This window comes from Trachurus trachurus, assembly GCF_905171665.1.
Source record: "Trachurus trachurus genome assembly, chromosome: 13".
Lineage (NCBI taxonomy): Eukaryota > Metazoa > Chordata > Actinopteri > Carangiformes > Carangidae > Trachurus > Trachurus trachurus.
In genome coordinates this window covers 35,402,876-35,421,791 of record NC_139892.1, presented here as the reverse complement: position 1 = coordinate 35,421,791, position 18,916 = coordinate 35,402,876, and the positions used below count along the sequence as shown (strand labels likewise).

Genomic DNA, 18,916 nt, shown 5'->3' with positions numbered 1-18,916 from the left:
GCAATGTTGCCTTGAGGCAACACTGGACCATTATGGAATCAAAATTGCATTATGATACTATGGTAGAGTGTGTTTAGGTGTAAATATAATGTTCAAAAACATATAATTCATCATAATTTTGGTTTTTATCCTTAATAAATTTGATTTTGGATGCAGTAAAGTAAACATCAGGCTATTATGATGATGATGAGGAAGATGAGAATGAGAATTCGGATGAGGATGAGGCCAGTGAAGGTGAAAGTCTACAGAGACTGGTGTTTCTAATACAGTATATGACGAACCGTAATGGTACAATGTTGCCTACAGTCAACAAATCCCAAAAACTTCCAAAAATAAATAATTTTTTTGAATTTCTTTAGATTATGTTTATTTAGTCTATTTTGAGGCATAAAAACACACACAAAAACAACAGCATTATCCAGGGGTGAAAGTAGGGAGGAGGTCTTACAGATAGATGGAGAATACTTTATTCATCCCTAGCAGGGAAATTCAAGTTAGTCCAGTAGCTCACACAACAATGACACAAAAAAGATGAACACAAAAAACATTTTAACAAGTGTTATATAAAACGATTGCAGCAGGAACAAATGACCTCTTAAATCTTTCAGTTCTGCAGGTCAGGGAGATGAGTCTTTTACTGTCTTTTACTTATGTCCAGTCTGTTGAATCTGTATTTAGATAATAAAAAATAAAATAAATACAATCGTTGTATTGTAGATACATTTGCTGACTTCTGTAACAAACCAGTCCTGTGAATTTCAGCTGTTCAAACTCAGCCCCTGTTGTGACAATCACAGTTTCTCCCGAGGAAGTAAAACATCCCATTCCCTAAATGACTTCCCCAACTATAACAGCTAAGTCCCACATGCTAGTGCAGAATTCACAGGGAGGACAGTATCTGGCAGCTGGGAATGTGTCAGGTCAGATACTGTATCAATAGGAAAGTTACAAAATAACCCTACCGTAACCCTTATTCTGCAGACTTCTCTACTTTAGGCTGGAGTTCTGTTCACACCATCCCTCCCCTGTTATAATGGCTAGTTTGGGAATAACAGGCCAACATTCACAGGGCAGGAGAAATCAGCAGAATCAAAGAGATGTAAATAAAATATATATTTCCTACGCAACATTGATGTGTTTAAAGACATCATTGCATTGTGAAGGTTGTATTGTGTGTTAAGACATAAAAAAAAAACAGATCAGTTTGTTATTACTCAAGATATAAGACATTACAAACAGCACACATAGGCTACAGTAAATGGCAGAATGTAAAATGTATGTTGAAATAACCAGGTGGAGAAGATGAACATGAAATTAGGAGCAGAGGGCAAAACTAGTGGCAGGAATATTCAAATAGACACATGTATGCTACTGGTGGATAAAGGAGGATAATAGATCAATGGCACAAACTTGTGAGGAAAAGGTCACGTCCTTAAAGACATTACCCAACAGATCAAAGATTATGCCCCCTCAAAAATGTCAAATTTGTTAAATATAGTATTACTTTTGGGCAAATACCATATACACTGTTGTAAATGGAAAAGTAAATCCCCGTCAATAATCTGTTTTAAAAATGTACCAAACAAATATTTTAGTTCCTTAAATTTACTGGCAGATGGAAATGAAAAAATTAATGGTATGATGGAAATTGCAATACGATGTAATTTGTTTATTTGTGAAGAGTCCCAATAAGTACAATGCCTTCAACTTGTGTTATATTTTTTATTTTATTTTATTTTATTTTTCACACATTTAAAATAGCTTTTTACTATTCAGTACCAAACCTTGTAGATTTAATTTTCTATTTTTATTGTAAGAAAAGTAATGTCATTCAACAGGTACATCAAATGGAGTATGTAACATATAAAATGAGGGGTAACCTCAGACTATATGAGATGGGATGGGCCAAGTGGTCAACCTACTACAATTGATTTAATCATCATAATGTTGTTGTTGTAACTGTGATTATCCTGCTTGTTGTAATTTTTTTTTTTTTATTATTATCTTTTTTTTAAATGTTTATTTATTATTTATTTTCTGAGTGTTTGTCTATGTGATTGTTGATGTTATATGTTTTTTATTTTTTTATTTTTCCATGTGTATGATGTTGTGACTGTTATGTTGTCTATGTTACGTGACCTTTTTTCATGTGTACATGTAAATGTACAAACACGTGGTGACCTTAAAAAAAAAGTTTAAAAAAAAGAAAAGAAAAGTAATATCTTTAGGGAAAAAAAGAATGCAACAGTTTTCCTGTTTGAGAATGTATGTACATTTTGAACACAATAAAGTTCGAAAAAAAAAAAAAAAAAAAAAAACATTACCCAACAGACGAGCTGTCCATGTCCAGATGGGGGCGGTGATGAGCCTGAAATACCGGTAAACGGAAGAAGAAGGAGAAGAAGCCAACCCAGGAAGTAGAAGACAAGAAGCAGCAGCAGCCGATGGTGGTGTCGGTCCACCCGCTGTAAAATGCCGCTGTTAATCGACATCGTCCTGTTTGCTGTAAAACTTCACGTAGATCCAGAGAAAAGGTGAGTTTTCCACCAGCACAGCTCTCTACAGCAGCTAGCGAGCAGGCTAATAAATGATAACAAGATTATCTTTACGATAAACGCGTGGGAAGTAAGTTAGTTAGCTAGCTTGTGTAAGTTAGCATGGGCAGCGTGTGACACATGCAGAGAGAGGTCTGTCTGTAACAGGGTGAGGGTTAGTAGGACCACACACAGACTGTATATAAAAGAGCATTTAGAAGTTCACTGTGTTATAGTTTGGTATAAAACTGAAATTCAAGCTGCTGTGAAGTGTGAATCATTAAAGCTAAAGCTAACAGTAGCCGCTGGTCCTATAGCGTGGCGAGGTTAGCACTTAGCAGCTAGCCGGGCTTCAAACTACAACACTGAATGTGTCTAAAATTATACAAATATACTCATGGTCGTGTTATTTAATTGTGTTTTTATGTGCAGTTGAAATCACAGGATCACATCGGAGGATATGCCGTGACCTCCTCCTCCGACCCACTCACCGGAGGAGCCCCCGTCCTCAGACATGATGCCGGCCACGTGGCAGAGGTGAGGAGGAGCAGGTGGAAGTGTGTTTAGTCTTTGAGACAGTAAGGTTTATCATTTGAATGAATGAATTTATTTATTTAAAACAGGGACAATGCACAAAAAACATTAATCTTGTAAAACAAGAAGAGATTCTTTGGGCCAGGTTATAGCAACAATTGCAAATTTCCGCCTGTAGTCCCTGGGCAGGTAAAGTGGGAACAGATACAATATTAAGATTAATTGAAATAGGACATAATAACCATAATATTAAAAAAAATTGACAGAATGCACTAATAAAAGCAGGGAAACGGGAGCGGCAAATCATAAAGTGCACAATAGGGACTAACAGCACAGCCACATACACTCATCACACATTCAAACACATACAATACACAGATGACAATCATCCTCCTCTAATAACCACACTCATAGCCAGACACATACACACTCACATAATACTCAACAATTGAGTGACACAGTAAACAATTTGATGACACAGTAAAATAACCGGGGTAGTTATGTGCTTGCACTGACCTGCTGTGATGTTACGTATTATATAGACCCTTTCAGAGAGTATAAACAAAGACAGGTGTGGCTCATTAGAAAATGCTCTGGTACACTAAATAGAATGGAGCCTTAATTAGTATCCTTGGTAACACCTGTCTTTGTTTATACTCTCTGAAAGGGTCTATATCAACCACATTTTAACAATCTGTGGGGCTTTTGACCCGTTCAGCTCTGGGGTCAGTACCACTTTGGTATGGATGCAGATCTCTTCAACCCTAATTAGGCCTTTTATCCTATTTTTTGTCATGGACTTGGTGTATAAGCTCCTTACATGTTAAACATGACAGATCTTTATGTGAATTTTTTTTGCACTTTTAAAAATTGGTTAATTTTAAAGGTCCAGTGTGTAATAATTGGCAAGGTTTATGGGCAAAATCTGAATACACTACCCATGAATATATTTGTATAAGTGTATTATCGCTGTAAAATAAAATAAGTTTGGTTTTTGTAGACTTATATAATTCTTTTATATCTACATATAGCAATGGTCTTGCTTTAGAGAGTGTCTAGGGTGCCATGTTTATACAGCAGCCCGAACTGAAAATCCAGCCAGCCAGAGAGCGCGTTTCACGTTCATAATTAAACCAACAAAGGAGTAGGAAACGGCAAAAAGTTTTTTTGTCCTCGGAGGCCACCATCACGGGAGGTGCGAGCGCTGCAATCTAGAATCTAAACGCTGGATGTCACGGTTTTCCCTCCATTTTTACACACTGGACCTTTAATCCTCGTAGAGACGGGAGGTTAAACACAGAGAGAGGTCACTCATCGTCTGCAATAATATCGCTTGTTTGAATGCATGGCCGAATTCTGTGTTACTCCTCAGTAGTAAATGCAGTCAGACACCATGCTAAATGAACTGGTTTCACATACTGACTCAACAACAAGAGAAGAGCGCTCATCAAGTGCCTCACTCTTAATGTCAGAGTGAATACAGCAACATGTTGTGGCTTGAATCCCAGTCTGTATATCTTATCAGGCTGCTTGATGCATGAAGACATTTTGTGATGATTTAGTTCTATAATTATCCCTTTTTTCCCCCCTTTTTTGTTAAATCCCAAGATGAGCTCTGTGTGATTTCTTGTCTCTTTTTATTGGTTCCAGCTGCAGCATGTGTAGAAACACATGACTCTGGATGGATGTGCAGGCTGCGTGACGCTCGGCCAGCCTGCAGGTCGCCGTGCACCGGCCCAAGAGACATGAAGCTGCTACAACTGATAACACAGATGATGGTAGGTTTGCACGGTCGCAACCTCACACAGTGAAATGCAGCATGATTATTATTTTAAGGATTGGGGGGGAAAAAAAGAACGAGGCATGGACGAATTCTGTTCCAGCTGGTCAGTGGTGGACACAGTCAGACACCATGCAAAAGTATTATCTAATTTCTGTGAAACAACAGGACGAGTGCTGCTCTGAGCCTCCTCCAGCTGCACAGGAATGAGGACAATGATGCACTTGGGAGCTGCAGATGCTGCTCTGCCAGATTTCCTCTTGCTTATAGATTGAGATTGATTTTTCTTCTGTTTTTTTTTTTTTACTAAATTCTGCAGATCCACCACTGTCTGGTTTTGTTGTGACAGGACTGTCGGAAAGCTCTGTCAGCTTCAACACCCATGGTAAGAACACAGAAATGGAAAAACCAAAGGAACAAGATCAACTTGTGATCTTTATAAAGTAAAACCTTTTTCTCTCTGCTTTTACCCACAGCTCCACCATGAAAAGATCAAATCTTGTACGAGAAAGAAAGTTGCAGTGGATTAGTTATATAGAAGATGTCATGGATGTGAATGTACCTCATTCTTTTCTAATAAACATGTAATTCATCAGAACGGATCTTGTGTTTTTGAGCTTTAAGTTGTTGGAAAAAGAGCATTAACACTCACAATCAACAAACCCTTTACAAAACAAAAAAAAGACTTTGAATTTAAATGTAATGCAAGTTTTAATAAATAAATTCATAGCATACATTGCATACATTTCAAGTGCTATCGTCTCCCCTGGAAGCTGGTACACGCTGCATAACGATCAAGTAGCCAGAGAAAAATGGCATTTCAAGTATGCAGTTCCATTGTAAGATATTTCCACAAGTTTTGCTTCAGCTGCTAAATCCAGGTTTCACATTTCTAATAAAACATGTTCATAATGAGGACAGAGTGACTTGTTTCTCCATATCATCACAACCAGAAACCAATCATTCCAAGTGGGACATTCATATTCTGCATATGCTCACAATGAACAACACAAGTCAATGTACTTCATACAGTAAGAGATATGATATGATGGAGATAATGAGTCCACTTTTGGGATATGAAGATTGTTGCTGGGAGTTGAAGAAACAATTTGTTTTAAACATGCACAACAAAAATAACTTAAAACAGCATATACATTTAAGAATGGGGACAATCAAACACTTATTTTACAGTAATTTTTTCTACCTTTACAAAAGCAAACAAGTAGTTAAACAGTGACACATCCTCTCACTGGTATAGTGCTCCAGATGTCTTGGTTTTTGCCACGCTTGGCACAATATCTCTGGTAATAAATAACTGCCTTTAAGATTCATTAGAGAATAAGTTGCCCCAAATTAAAGGCAGACTTGTGAAGCTCATCTGGCGGTATACTGTAGGCGGCCGTTAATTTTTACCAGTTCGTTTCTTTTGCACGACGATGAAAGGTACAAAAAGCCACACGGAGGACAAGTAAAAGCTTCAGCAGATCTGCCCCGAGGAAACGAGGAAACGAGTCGTGTGTTACCAGATGCTGTGGCTCGGCTCATCTGCCTCGGCCCCGATCGACAGCAGGATGGCTTTGGGAGTGTTCTCGAAGAGTGCAGCCCTGTTCTGGGTCTGGCCCTTCTTGACCCAGTGGCCGTAGATCTTGAAGGCGCAGGCGTCGATGAGCTTGCGGATGGGCTTGACGGCGTACGGGTCGCTCTGGATCACCTCCTTGGTGACGGGCTTGGCGCGGCGGTAGTTGCAGTAGATCCTCATGGTGGCGAGCACCGTCATGCAGATGACCTGACGGAGAGAGAGAGAGAGAGAGAGGGCAGTGAAGGTCAGGGCAGTGGTGGTTGTCTGTTTACAGTTTTTCTCGATTGCTAAGACACATTTCTTGAAAGCTTCTCTCATTTTCTCTAAACTGTGAACACAAACCCCAATTTTCAAGCTACATTCACAAAACCTCAGACTCTTCTTGCAAAACCAAACTTTCACCTCAAAACAGTTCAATCTGTGCCCAAAACTGAACTATGTTGTCAAATCGTGCCCCGAGTCAATCAAAATTAAAAACACTACTGAGCAGTCACTAAACACTACATAGACAAATAGAAAACACAATGCTCAGGACATGAATCTGTAGAAATAAATGTTTATTAATTTACACGTAGCACTTGTACAGTACAAAGACAAACAGAAATCTTGTGCATTTAGCACTTGTATGCAGTAAGCCTACGTAAAAATAAAGTACAAAAATATAGAAATGAGAAGTGCGTAACTCAGCCACAGCATCATTTCTCTGTACTGGATCAGACCACAGGACTTCATCCTGAACTGGCTTACAGTATGTGCCCTCACATCATTGGACATAAGTGTTATCAATTTTGAGTTGTTGTGTTCAACTGGTGAAACTTGTGCTTTACTTGTGTTTGACTTTTGCCACCTGTGCTCAGCATTTTGCAACACAGGTGCATCACAATGAAAATGTGTTGGTAAGTTGTGTCTCAACAGGTGAAAAGTGCTGATGGTTTTGCCAAAAGAAGTGACTGATTCAATCAGTGGGTTCAGGCAACTGAGAATTTGGTTCAGACAACAGGGTTTAGTGTTTTAGCAATTGAGAAAAACTGTAACAACCCTCCTGTTGGGTCCTGGGTCAAGGACGGAAGGAAGGATGAAAGGATAGAAGGAAGGATGAAGGGATAGAAGGAAGGAAGGACGAAGGGATAGGAGGAAGGCAGGAAGGAAGGATGAAGGGAAAGAAGGAAGGAAGGACGAAAGGATAGAAGGAAGGATGAAGGGATAGAAGGAAGGAAGGACGAAGGGATAGAAGGAAGGAAGGAAGGCAGGAAGGATGAAGGGATAGAAGGAAGGAAGGACGAAGGGATAGGAGGAAGGCAGGAAGGAAGGATGAAGGGAAAGAAGGAAGGGCGAAGGGATAGAAGGAAGGAAGGACAAAGGGAAAAATGGGAGGATAGAAGTAAGGGAAAAGGGAAGGAAAGATAGATGGAGGGAGGGAACAGATTGGGTCAGAAGGGAAGGAAGGAAGGGAGGGAGCGAGAAAGGATTGTGGAAAGAGAGAAGGGGAAAAGGAAGGAAAGAAAGATGGAAGGAGGGAACAAATTCGTTTAAGGAAGGAAGGAGAAGGGAAAGAAGGAAGGAAGGGAGGGGAAAAGGATTGTGGAAAGAAGGATGGAGGGAGGGAACAGATTAGGTCAATTGGATCAAAAGAGAAAGGAAGGACGAAAGAAGGAAAGAAGGAAGGGAACAGATTGGGTCAATTTGACCCAGAAGGACAACAGGAGGGTTAAAATGTGGAGAATTCATCAGTGTCTCACTGACTGGACATTGTTTATGTAAGGGATAATGTATAGTTCAGAGGTTGTTATGGAGAAATAAACCCTGAAGGTTAGAGCCATGTTCTAAATGGCAGATAATCACTTTCAAAATGTCCCATGTGTTGCTTTTATCTCAAGATTCAATATTTATTTGACATTAAAATAAGTAGCCTACTCTAGTGAACAGTAATTAAGTTAATTAATTGTAAAACATGTATAAGATGAAACATTTTACTTTGTTTTTGGGGTTAAATCAATGATCTGACCTGCATGATGGAAGGTTAAAGGGATAGTTCAACATTTTGGCAAATTGGCCCATTGCCATAATCGCTATAGTCATAGCAGTAGGTTTGTTACCTTTATTTGTCGGTGCAAGCTATTTTTAGAACGGAGGAGCGGAGCGACAGGCTGCTCAGAGCTACGCTATGGAGGCTAATGGAATTTCCTGGTTTCCCTCATCAAACTCATCAAATACACAACCCAACAACTCCAAAACACTCTGGTGGACAAGTTGTGACCTGCACATTCACCACGCTATGAGATAATAACAGAACGTTACCAGACGGAGCCGTTTTCGAGGTAAATACAGAGACTGCTTGCTGAAAAACTGTCAGTGGTTTTGCATGAATTTACCTCTAAAACAACTCTGTCTGGTAACGTTCCATTATTATCTCATAGCGTGGTGAATGTGCAGGTCACAACTTGTCCACCAGAGCGTTTTGGAGTTGTTGGATTGTGTATTTGATGAGGGAAACCAAGAAATTCCCTTAGCCTCCATAGCATAGCCCTGAGCAGCCTGCCACTCCGCTCCTCCGTTCTAAAAATAGCTTGCACCGACAATTAAAGGTAACGAACCTACTGCTATGACTATTAGCGATTATGGCAATGGGCCAATTTGCCAAAATGTTGAACTATCCCTTTAACAACAGAGTCTGTGCTATGCTTTTATTAATTGCACCAAATCTCTCTCATCTCACCTTGAAGCGCCTGTAGGGGCTGAACTCTCGTACTTCATGAACCACATACTGCGAGAAGAACGAGTGGTTGAGAACATCTGTGGCTGTGAAACGTTTACTCGGGTCGACCACCAGCATCCGGGAGATCTGAGGAGAGAGACCACACGCAGAGTCCTGTTCATTAAATCCGTTATGGGGTATTTACATTTTTGATGTCACCACCTGTAAAGCTATCATTAATACTGGAAGAAAACACCAACCAGATCTTTCACAGTGTCCGAGCGGTCTTCCCATTCTGGAGATGAGAAGTCGTAGGTGCCGGCCAAGATCATACGCAGCATCATCATCTGTTTCCTGTGCCAGAAGGGAGGAGAGCCGGCGAGCAGCGTGTACATGATCACTCCTGAACTCCATCTGCAATCATAAACCAGAGGACGGCCAAGCTCAGGAAGTGGGTTTACTGTTGCTTGTATGTAATTCAGTTTATACAGTCATGTGAAAAAGTTAGGATGCCCTATGAAAGCCTGTGTGTGTGTGTGTGTGTTTTTATTTAAACATATTTGGACATATGAATATTTAATATCAATTTTAACAATACTGGGAGATTCAAGTAATATCTAAACAATTAAAACTGAAATTAACACCCCCACATTTATTCCCACTTAAAATGGCTAAAATCATGAACACTCACATGTCCACAGGAGTCCCATATCCTGCGTGTCCTGCATCCATGGAGCACTCGATGATCTCTGGGGCGAGGTAACCAGGGGTCCCACACACCTCTGCAACACACGGGTCAAAATGAAAATGTTCATTTCGTGTAAAACTGTGTTTTATTTCAACATTTATTTTAAAATGGGCTGTGAAACAATCAGGGCTTTGGCAGCAAAGTGGGCACCATGTCGTGTTATTGTCGTGGTGTTATTATCCTGCTTGTACAGTACTGCCCCTCAGTGATCATTGGAACCTAATGGGCAGGGGTGAAAAAGAGCAATACAATCTCTCACTCAGACAGACTGCAGATGCTCTAATGCGGCATCCTACTGACCATTACCACCAGTTATCCAATGAATGTGACCAGAGATTTACAAGGGGAACATAGTACAGGAGAATCGACAGGCAACAGGCTGTCATTTCTGTGTATGTGTGCGCAGCCTAGGAGCTTAACTGTTACAATACTGGAGTAAAGCATGTTCTTTGTGGAAGATGTCTGGCCTGTATTCAATCATTTTATTCCCTCTTTTATTTTTTAACATTTATCTTATTGTTGGGATAGTTCAACATTTTGGCAAATTGGCCCATTGCCACAATCCTTATAGTCTTAGGAGTAGGTCCGTTACCTTTAATGCAAACACCCAAATATAATGCAAGTGCAAGCTATTTTTAGAACGGAGGAGCAGAGCCGCGAGCTGCTCAGAGCTACGCTACGGAGGCTAATGGGATTTCTTGGTTTCCCTCATCAAACTCATCAAATACACAATCCAACAACTCCAAAACGTTGTGACCTGAACGTTACGAGACGGAGTTGTTTTCGAGGCAAATGCAGAGACTGCTTGCCGGAAAAATTGCCCCGACGGGAACACGGCTTTGCATGAATTTCCCTCTAAAACAACTCTGTCTGGTAACGTTGTGTTATTATCTCCTAGCGTGGTGAATGTGCAGGTCACAACTTGTCCACCAGAGCGTTGTGGAGTTGTTGGATTGTGTATTTGATGAGTTTGATGAGGGAAACCAAGAAATCCCATAATGAGCCTCCGTAGCGTAGCTCTGAGCAGCTTGCGGCTCTGCTCCGCCGTTCTAAAAATAGCTTGCACCGACAATTAAAGGTAAAACGAACCTCAGGGATTATGGCAATGGGACTATTTGCCAAAAATATTGAACTATGCCTTCAAGAAGATGCACTGTGCATTTTGTTGGTCAGTGAAGATATGGAAGTCATCTAAGATATCACATACTGATATAGTACAAACACAGCCAAATGATCCCACTTCATCATCATTTTGTACCACTACTGTAGTAGCTACTGCCACGTTGGGCAGTTCCCACCACTAATGAGCAGCTGTTTTCACAGGAGCCTGTCTGGAAAAGGTCAGTGTGTTCCGAGTGTCTGGGACCACACCAAATAGATCCGAGTGTCCTGTTGCACCTTAACCTTTCTAGGGGCAGCTACGAGAGAGGGGAGCATGTTGTGCAACCAGATCTACATTCTCCACCAATCACCGGCAGCTGGTGTACCGGGAAACACACAGTCGGCTGTGATTTTACTGAAGCAGGACACTTCATTTCTGCTGAATCTGTGTTTTTTTTTTTATATTGTTCAGTGGTTTCAGGTATAGCGAAGAGTTTGAGGTCTTCACGTTCATTCATCACTGACCTTTTAGCTTCTCTCCCGGCTGTATTTGCACAGAAAAGCCAAAGTCGGTGAGTTTGATGTTCATGTCGTCGTCCAAGAGGATGTTCTCAGGCTTCAGGTCCCGGTGAACGATGTTCTGGTTGTGAAGAAACTGAACCACCTCCAGCAGAGAGCGCATGATGTTCCTAAAAAAAAACAAAAAAACAAACACAGGCCAAACTCTTTCAAGATTAATCTTTTTCTCTCCTGTCTAAATAAATAAATAAATAAAAAATACGAAAGAACACACTCACTGACCTGGTTTCCTTCTCACTCAGAGTAACTTTCTCTGTGAGGTAGTCAAAAAGTTCACCCCTTTTCATCCTGGAGGGAAAGACAATAATATTTTTGGAACAAATTCTGCTTTTTGAGTTTAAAACGTAGCTGTGTAAAAAAGTTGAGATCTGACACTTACAGGTCAAAAATCAAGAAGAAGAAGGCTTTGGACTCAAAGCAGTCTTTGAGCTGAACTGGAGACAGAGAGAGAGAGAGAGAGAAACGCTTTTGACACATTCACTCATTCAATCACGACAGGCAAAACAAAAGGGGCTTAAATCAGTAGATAATATCACCACACAGCTGACCTCTGCAGCAGGTTAGTGGGATAAAGGCTCTTTGCTTTGTGTCAGCAACATCAGGACAACTGGGCTACTCTGGTGTCGACACTTCAGTGGATTGTCTGACTAAAGCTTTTCAGTTACACTGCAAAAACTCTGAATCTTTCCAAGAATATTTGTCCTTTTTTCTTGTCAAAATGTCTCATTTCTAGTCTAAACTAATCTCTTTCCACTTTAAAATAAGACTCATCACCTAAAAATTAACTTGTTTTTAGTTCATTTTTACTTGTTTCAAACAAATATTCACTTGAAATAAGTAGAAAAATCTGCCAGTGAAAGAAGATTTTTGTGCTTGTGATAAGAAAGAAAAACTTGCTCCACTGTCAGATTTTTCTACTTATTTCAAGTGAAAAACTGCTTGAAAGAAGTAAAAAAAAAGTGTCTAAAAACAAGCTACTTTTTAATGTGATGAGTCTTATTTGAAGTAGAATGAGATTTGTTTTGACTAGAAATGACATTTTGACTAGAAATTAGACAAATATTCTTGGTGAGATATTTGAGTTGCTGCAGTGTAGAATCTGAGGATCGTGCTTACTGATGTTGTCCTGTCCGTACACTTTCTTGAGGATGTCGATCTCCTTCACCGTGGCCTCCCTGAGCTCCTCGATCTCCTGCGCGGTCATCTTGTCCGAGGGGGTGATGTCGATGATCTTCACCGCGTAGCCCACGGACGTGTTTTTGTCGATGCAGCGACGCACCACACTGCTCACTCCCCTGCCCGAGGCGACAAACACATCATCAACCTTCTTATCTTCTACAGCCCCGGTGTGCGATCTGTTCCTTGTTTCTGTTTGAACAGCTGCACTTACAGGACATTTTGTTTGTGTGTCAGTTGTTTTATCCTTTAAATGTCCCTTTTTCTAAATCCAGTATATCAATGCTGCTCATTCTTGATGACAAAATCAAAACCACCATGTTTCACATACACATGTGAACCAGATCTGCCCAGATGTTCAGAAAGTTTTAACACTGAGGAATGTGTAGGGGGATGGATTCAGTATTCATAATACAAATACAACCAAAACATCAAGTTAAAGGGATAGTTCAACATTTTGGAAAATTGGCCCATAATCCCTATAGTCTTAGCTGTAGGTTCGTTACCTTTAATTGTCGGTGCAAGCTATTTTTAGAACGGCGGAGCAGAGCCGTGAGCTGCTCAGAGCTACGCTACGGAGGCTCATGGGATTTCTCGGTTTCCCTCATCAAACTCATCAAACTCACAATCCAACAACTCCAAAACGCTCTGGTGGACAAGTTGTGACCTGCACATTCACCACGCTATGAGATAATAAAGGACCGTTACGAGATGGAGATTGTGTATTTGATGAGGGAAACCAAGAAATCCCATGAGCCTCCGTAGCGTAGCTCTGAGCAGCTCGCCGCTCTGCTCCGCCGTTCTAAAAATAGCTTGCACCGACAAATAAAGGTAACGAACCTACTCCTAAAACTATGGAGATAATGGCAATGGGCCAATTTGCCAAAATGTTGAACTATCTCTTTAATTTAATTATAACCTCATCATATATATGTGTATACATCTATACCTCTCTCTCTATATATATATACATATACATATGTCTATATACACTATGATTTTATAACAGAAACTTGACAATGACTAATACAGCCAGCTCTCTGCTCTCTGTTTTACGAAGCTGACTGAGCCGTGTTTTCACTCGCAGCTGAACACATTGTCCACATCCGGTGACCTCATGACCTGCATGTGAGAAAAGGCCAAGGGAGTGAAATTACGTAACCTATCAGCACGCCAGCCAATCCCGGGGAAACGCGCACAACACTAAACTCTTTGTCCCCCCCAAAAAACATGCCTAAGTTAATGAATGCAGCTTCCTCGAACACTGCGGCTTACGTAACAGCACCACCGTCTGACAGCTGGTGGGGAATGACAATGAGCAGGCACTGGCACTGTGTTGACACTTCTCAGGGGACTTCTGGGAAAGTTCAGGGAAACCACTCCGCTTGTTTTTGTACCGTCCACACATCAAAGGAGATCAAAGTGAAGTCTCAGTTGAAAAATCTAAATAATGTGTTGAGTGTGTAACACCATATTCAACATTAATGTGTCATGTTAAACATAAGGATGGTGTCAGTCTTCTCACAAATCCCTCGGCAGAGAAGTGATTGAATGGGCAAAACTCCCAGAACTATTGTATTAAATATAACATATTAAAACCATTAGCACCCAGCTCAGTTTCTTTGCTGTCCCTAGGTCTATTTATATGTAGCTGATATTATAACTGTGACCAACAGAGAGAGCAACAGACCCAGGTTATCACCAGTGTTGGGAACGTTACTTTTAAAAAGTAATTAGTTATAGTTACTAATTACTTCTCCCAAAAAGTAACTGAGTTAGTAACTCCACTACTTCACTATACTGTAATAGTAACTAGTTACCAGGGAAAGTAACTATTGCGTTACTTTTTCTTTCTTTTTTTTTAAGTTTAAATATGTCGAAGAATTTGGATTTTTTTTCTCTCATTTTTAAATTGTATTTTATTGTTTTCATATATTTCACTGATCGCAATTATGGAATGCGAGTGTGTGTTTTATTGAAAGCGAGGCTGGTGTGCCTATGAAAATAGGTTACAGTGGGTTTTTTAAGTGCTGTGGCTACAAGCAAATCTCATATTGTCTCTGTACAAAGACAACAAAGACCTTTTTAAATGTGAAAACAGCGGAGACCTATTCAAGATTTGCGTTTAATAACAGGCGAAACATCGAAATTAATTTATTCATGGCCACATTAAGTGAAATTATTAACTTTACCGATTATCCATCTGATTATCTGTCCTGCTGCGAGCGCACAACAGGGTATCTGCGGATCCTTAAAGGTGTACAGAAAAGAAAATTGAATTTGAGCCCACTTTGGGTGATAAAATTAATGTGATAACTCATCTTTCAGACGTTGTAGGCCAAACTTTGTGCAAAATTCTATTTTTGAGTAAATCCGGGATGAAAGTGTGTATTTTTTTTTTCGCATTGGATAATGCAGGCGCACGGATTATACGTCAGCCTGTACACGATTCACCAGCCACTGATATTGGATCCGTCATCCGTCATTCAACGTCTGAGACACGCACACACACACGGAGCTCGGGCTCGCCCCAAGCTTTGAATATCCCGCCCGCTCGATAACGACCAATCAAATTCGTTTTCCTCACTCGGGTAAACTCGTGTTGCAGCTCGTGACAACTCGGCGCGACAAACAGGACAAACGGCCATTTCTGTACACCTTTAAAAAGTCTTAAATTCATGTATCTAAAATTAAGGCCTTAAAAAGTATTACATTTATTAGAAAATTCTAAGATGGTCTTAAATATATAATACACAGCATCATAAAATATGTATGCACTTAAACTTTTATATGAAATAACAGGGTATGCGCGCGGGGTCTTAAAAAGTCTAAAACGTGAAAATCTAAATTTTAGGTCTTAAAATGTCTTAAATTTGTTGAATTATTGTGTTCAAGTCTTAAATAATTTTAGACAGGTCTTACATTTTCTTATGCCCACCATGGGCGAGCATTTCACTCGCATTTGCCCCTAAAAAAAACAAACATGTGTGAACCGGAAAAATCACAAAAAGAAAGAGCACAACCTGCGATTGGTCAAAAACTACAAATCCCACAATTCTCTGCTCTCAACAATAACAGTAGTTAGTGTAAGTAAGGGAGAGTGGAGCTGTAGGTGAAAAGAGGAAACAACGCCACGTCTGGTCCTGTTCTATGTTGTTCGTTCACACCGTCACCGTTTATTCGTTACGTCCGCGGTGTAAAAGGCCGTGACGCAAAGACGCGATTAGGCGCGAGACGCGATTAGGCGCGAGACGCGGTAGACGCGACTTTTTTTTTTTTGCGACGCTACACCCGATTCTTTTATGGCGACGGGACCTTCGCGTCTTCGTCCTTTTCATCGTGTTTGGCGGGAAGACCCGCAAGGGGCTTCCCGCCAAACACGAGGAACGCTTTTTTTTCGCTCGAGTTTATACGCGCGACCAAACGCGAGATACGCGAGAAATGCGATTTATCGCTCGTTTTGACTTTGTGTAAATTCGCGTCTTCACGAGCCCGCCCATTTTCACTACAACAACAACATTTCTGCTCTCACCAACCATGGTTGAGGTCACAACGCTGCTGTAGCTGCTCTGGAAGAGTTCCAGCTGATGAGCTACAGAGACTTTAGAGTCAAAGAGGAGTGCGTCGCTGTGTCGGACTGTTTGGATTTAATGAAGAAGCTGCACAGAGTCAGGTGAGCAGAAGCTCAGGACAAACACTTCGCTCCGGGACATAATGTAGCTACACCTCACATGTTCTTGTCTTTTACCTCAGGGAGATTAAAGTAGTGCCTGTTTCCACTTTCCCTCCGATCTCGGCAGCTTCCCTCTGCTAGTCTGTGTGTGTGAGGCTAAACTGCGTGCGTGTGTGGTTTGTGTACAAACTGAACACTGCCTCTGATTGGCTTAGCATGAAACCTTACTCTGCCTCAACCAATCATCATCACTTATGCGGTTGTCTCGTCCCTCCCTCCTCCCCCCTCCCCTCACCAAAGGAGAGGAGGAAAAAACAACAGTTTAGCAGCTTCTGTGTCTGAGATGAGATGAGCCAAGTCGGAGGACAACGGCTTCAAAGTAGTTTGTAACGCGCCTCATTTAATTGTCGGTAACGGTAACGGCGTTGTAACGGTGGAAATAGTAATTAGTTAGATTACTCGTTACTGAAAAAGATAACGCCGTTAGTAACGCCGTTATTCCCATCACTGGTAACACCATATTCAACATTAATGTGTCATGTTAAACATAAGGATGGTGTCAGTCTTCTCACAAATCCCTCGGCAGAGAAGTGAATGGGCAAAACTCCCAGAACTATTGTATTAAATATAACATATTAAAACCATTAGCACCCAGCTCAGTTTCTTTGCTGTCCCTATGTCTATTTATATGTAGCTGATATCTGTGACCGACAGAGAGAGCAACAGACCCAGGTTATCACAGACCTGTACTCTGTGAACTTACCTTCCCAGAATCTCTTTGGGCTCATACTTGTCGTAGAACTCCTGAGCTCCGACCCAGTCGGGTATCTCCTCGTCTTTGGTCATGATGGAGTGATGCTGGCTCACCACCAAAAGTACTAAACTGCTCTCCTCTCACAGCTCACAACAGGCTGCACACAGAAAACATATGGTTGAAGAAGTATTCAGGCAATGTAGTTAAGTAATGTAAGGTAAAACTATTCCTTTACAAGAGCAAGATACAAGATGGATATCTAAAATCACACCAAAGTAAAGAAACCTAAATCAATTTTATTATGCAGCCAGGATCAACACACTGTGGTGGCAGATACTCAGAGATGATGATTTGCTGTTTTCTCTGTATCAAGAATACCACTTCTTTTATACTGTCTTAAACTGATCATGGAGTTTCAATGTAAAATCACAATCTGCAAAGTAATCAATATCTATAGACTTAGAGATACTTTATTGATCCCAAAGGAAATTCAGGTATCCAGTGGCATACATATAATAATATAATAAGGGCATGGTAGAGCAAAAATAAAACAGAGATAAGAAAAGTTAGACAAAATATACATACTATATTCATCCTAATAAATTATGTATGAGATAAAATACTAAAATTAGAATAAATAGAATAAACTGTGCCAAATTAAATATGCAGAATGTATAAACTGTGCAACATTTGTAGTAGAGTAAAAAGTACAATATGTTCTTCTGTAGCTACTACGAGTAGAGCTATTAAGGTGCATAAAATGGGCACTAAGTAAAGTTCAAGTGTACATGCACTGCTCTACTCCTGTTTCACACTGTCATTCAGACCGGGGACTAAATCGTACTCACATGGCTGAGCTGGGTTTCTGAATATTTATGAGCTCATTCTTTCATTTAAAAACTCTTGACAATTATTAGTAAAATGGAAATTAAACCAACTAATCTAATGAGATAGATAGCTGGATTTATTTTCTAAAACTTAATTTCTTCTATTGTCTTGTACATTGGTTTTGTGAATTAAAAATAAATAGATTGATGGATAACAGAAGAGCTATAACATTTTTTCTGGCCCATGGATTGAAATCAAATGAGGCTATTTAATAGGTTTTCATGGTGTTGCCTTTATCACTATTGCTAATGCACAAAACATTTTGTAAACTTACAATTAAAGTGTTTGAATAGTCAGCTGTCACGTGCATGTTGCTGCAAGCGAACAAACAGTCAGTTTTGGACCCACACAACAAGTTATCGTCCCGGTCTTGGTGTCATGCTCGACATACTCGCAGCCTGTACACCAGTAACAGCAATGTGTGTGAACTGGATCTCATCCGCTCTCACTATTTGACCTTTCACTGGCTCCAATAATAAAGACATTGGAAGGAAAAAAAGAAAAGAAAAAAACAGACAAGAGGAGAGAAACAAAAGCTGGATCACTCACCGTGTCGCTCAGTCCCTGATACTAAGGATATCCATCATCATTAATACTCGGCTGTGTTCACTAAGTGGAGGAGGACGGACAAAGAGACCCAGCCAAGCCGCGGTGCTGTCGCTGCTTTGTGGGGCCGCTCCAGCCATTGCAAAGGGTGAGCTCTAATGTCAGATGCCAAAAATAAATTGTTGCTTCTACAGCAGCAGCAGCAGCAGTGTCACACTCTGAACGCGTGCCCACACAAAAACCAGATCCATGAAATAACACCCCCACTGCTCCTTCTTGAGACATTTAGAACAGAGCAGGGCTGCCCCCCCCCCCCCCCATTACCAACA

General features: G+C 40.6%; 1 protein-coding gene and 1 long non-coding RNA gene across 2 annotated transcripts; one reads left to right on the top strand and one right to left on the bottom strand.

The window, feature by feature from the left end:
* The first annotated feature begins 2,398 nt into the window (after positions 1-2,398).
* On the top strand, positions 2,399-4,840 carry LOC310996462. The gene is made up of 3 exons (XR_014595898.1): positions 2,399-2,534; positions 2,967-3,071; positions 4,719-4,840. It is a non-coding gene; the product is annotated as an uncharacterized lncRNA (long non-coding RNA).
* Positions 4,656-18,773, bottom strand: phkg1a (phosphorylase kinase, gamma 1a (muscle)). The gene is made up of 10 exons (XM_083985866.1): positions 18,591-18,773; positions 17,163-17,310; positions 12,667-12,845; positions 11,930-11,984; positions 11,773-11,838; positions 11,497-11,660; positions 9,814-9,904; positions 9,383-9,536; positions 9,144-9,269; positions 4,656-6,634 (listed from the first exon to the last, which is right to left on the bottom strand). Exons 2-10 carry the CDS (start codon positions 17,243-17,245, stop codon positions 6,368-6,370), a joined length of 1,185 nt encoding a protein of 394 aa, XP_083841992.1. The 5' UTR covers positions 17,246-17,310; positions 18,591-18,773; the 3' UTR covers positions 4,656-6,367.
* Positions 18,774-18,916: the final 143 nt, after the last annotated feature.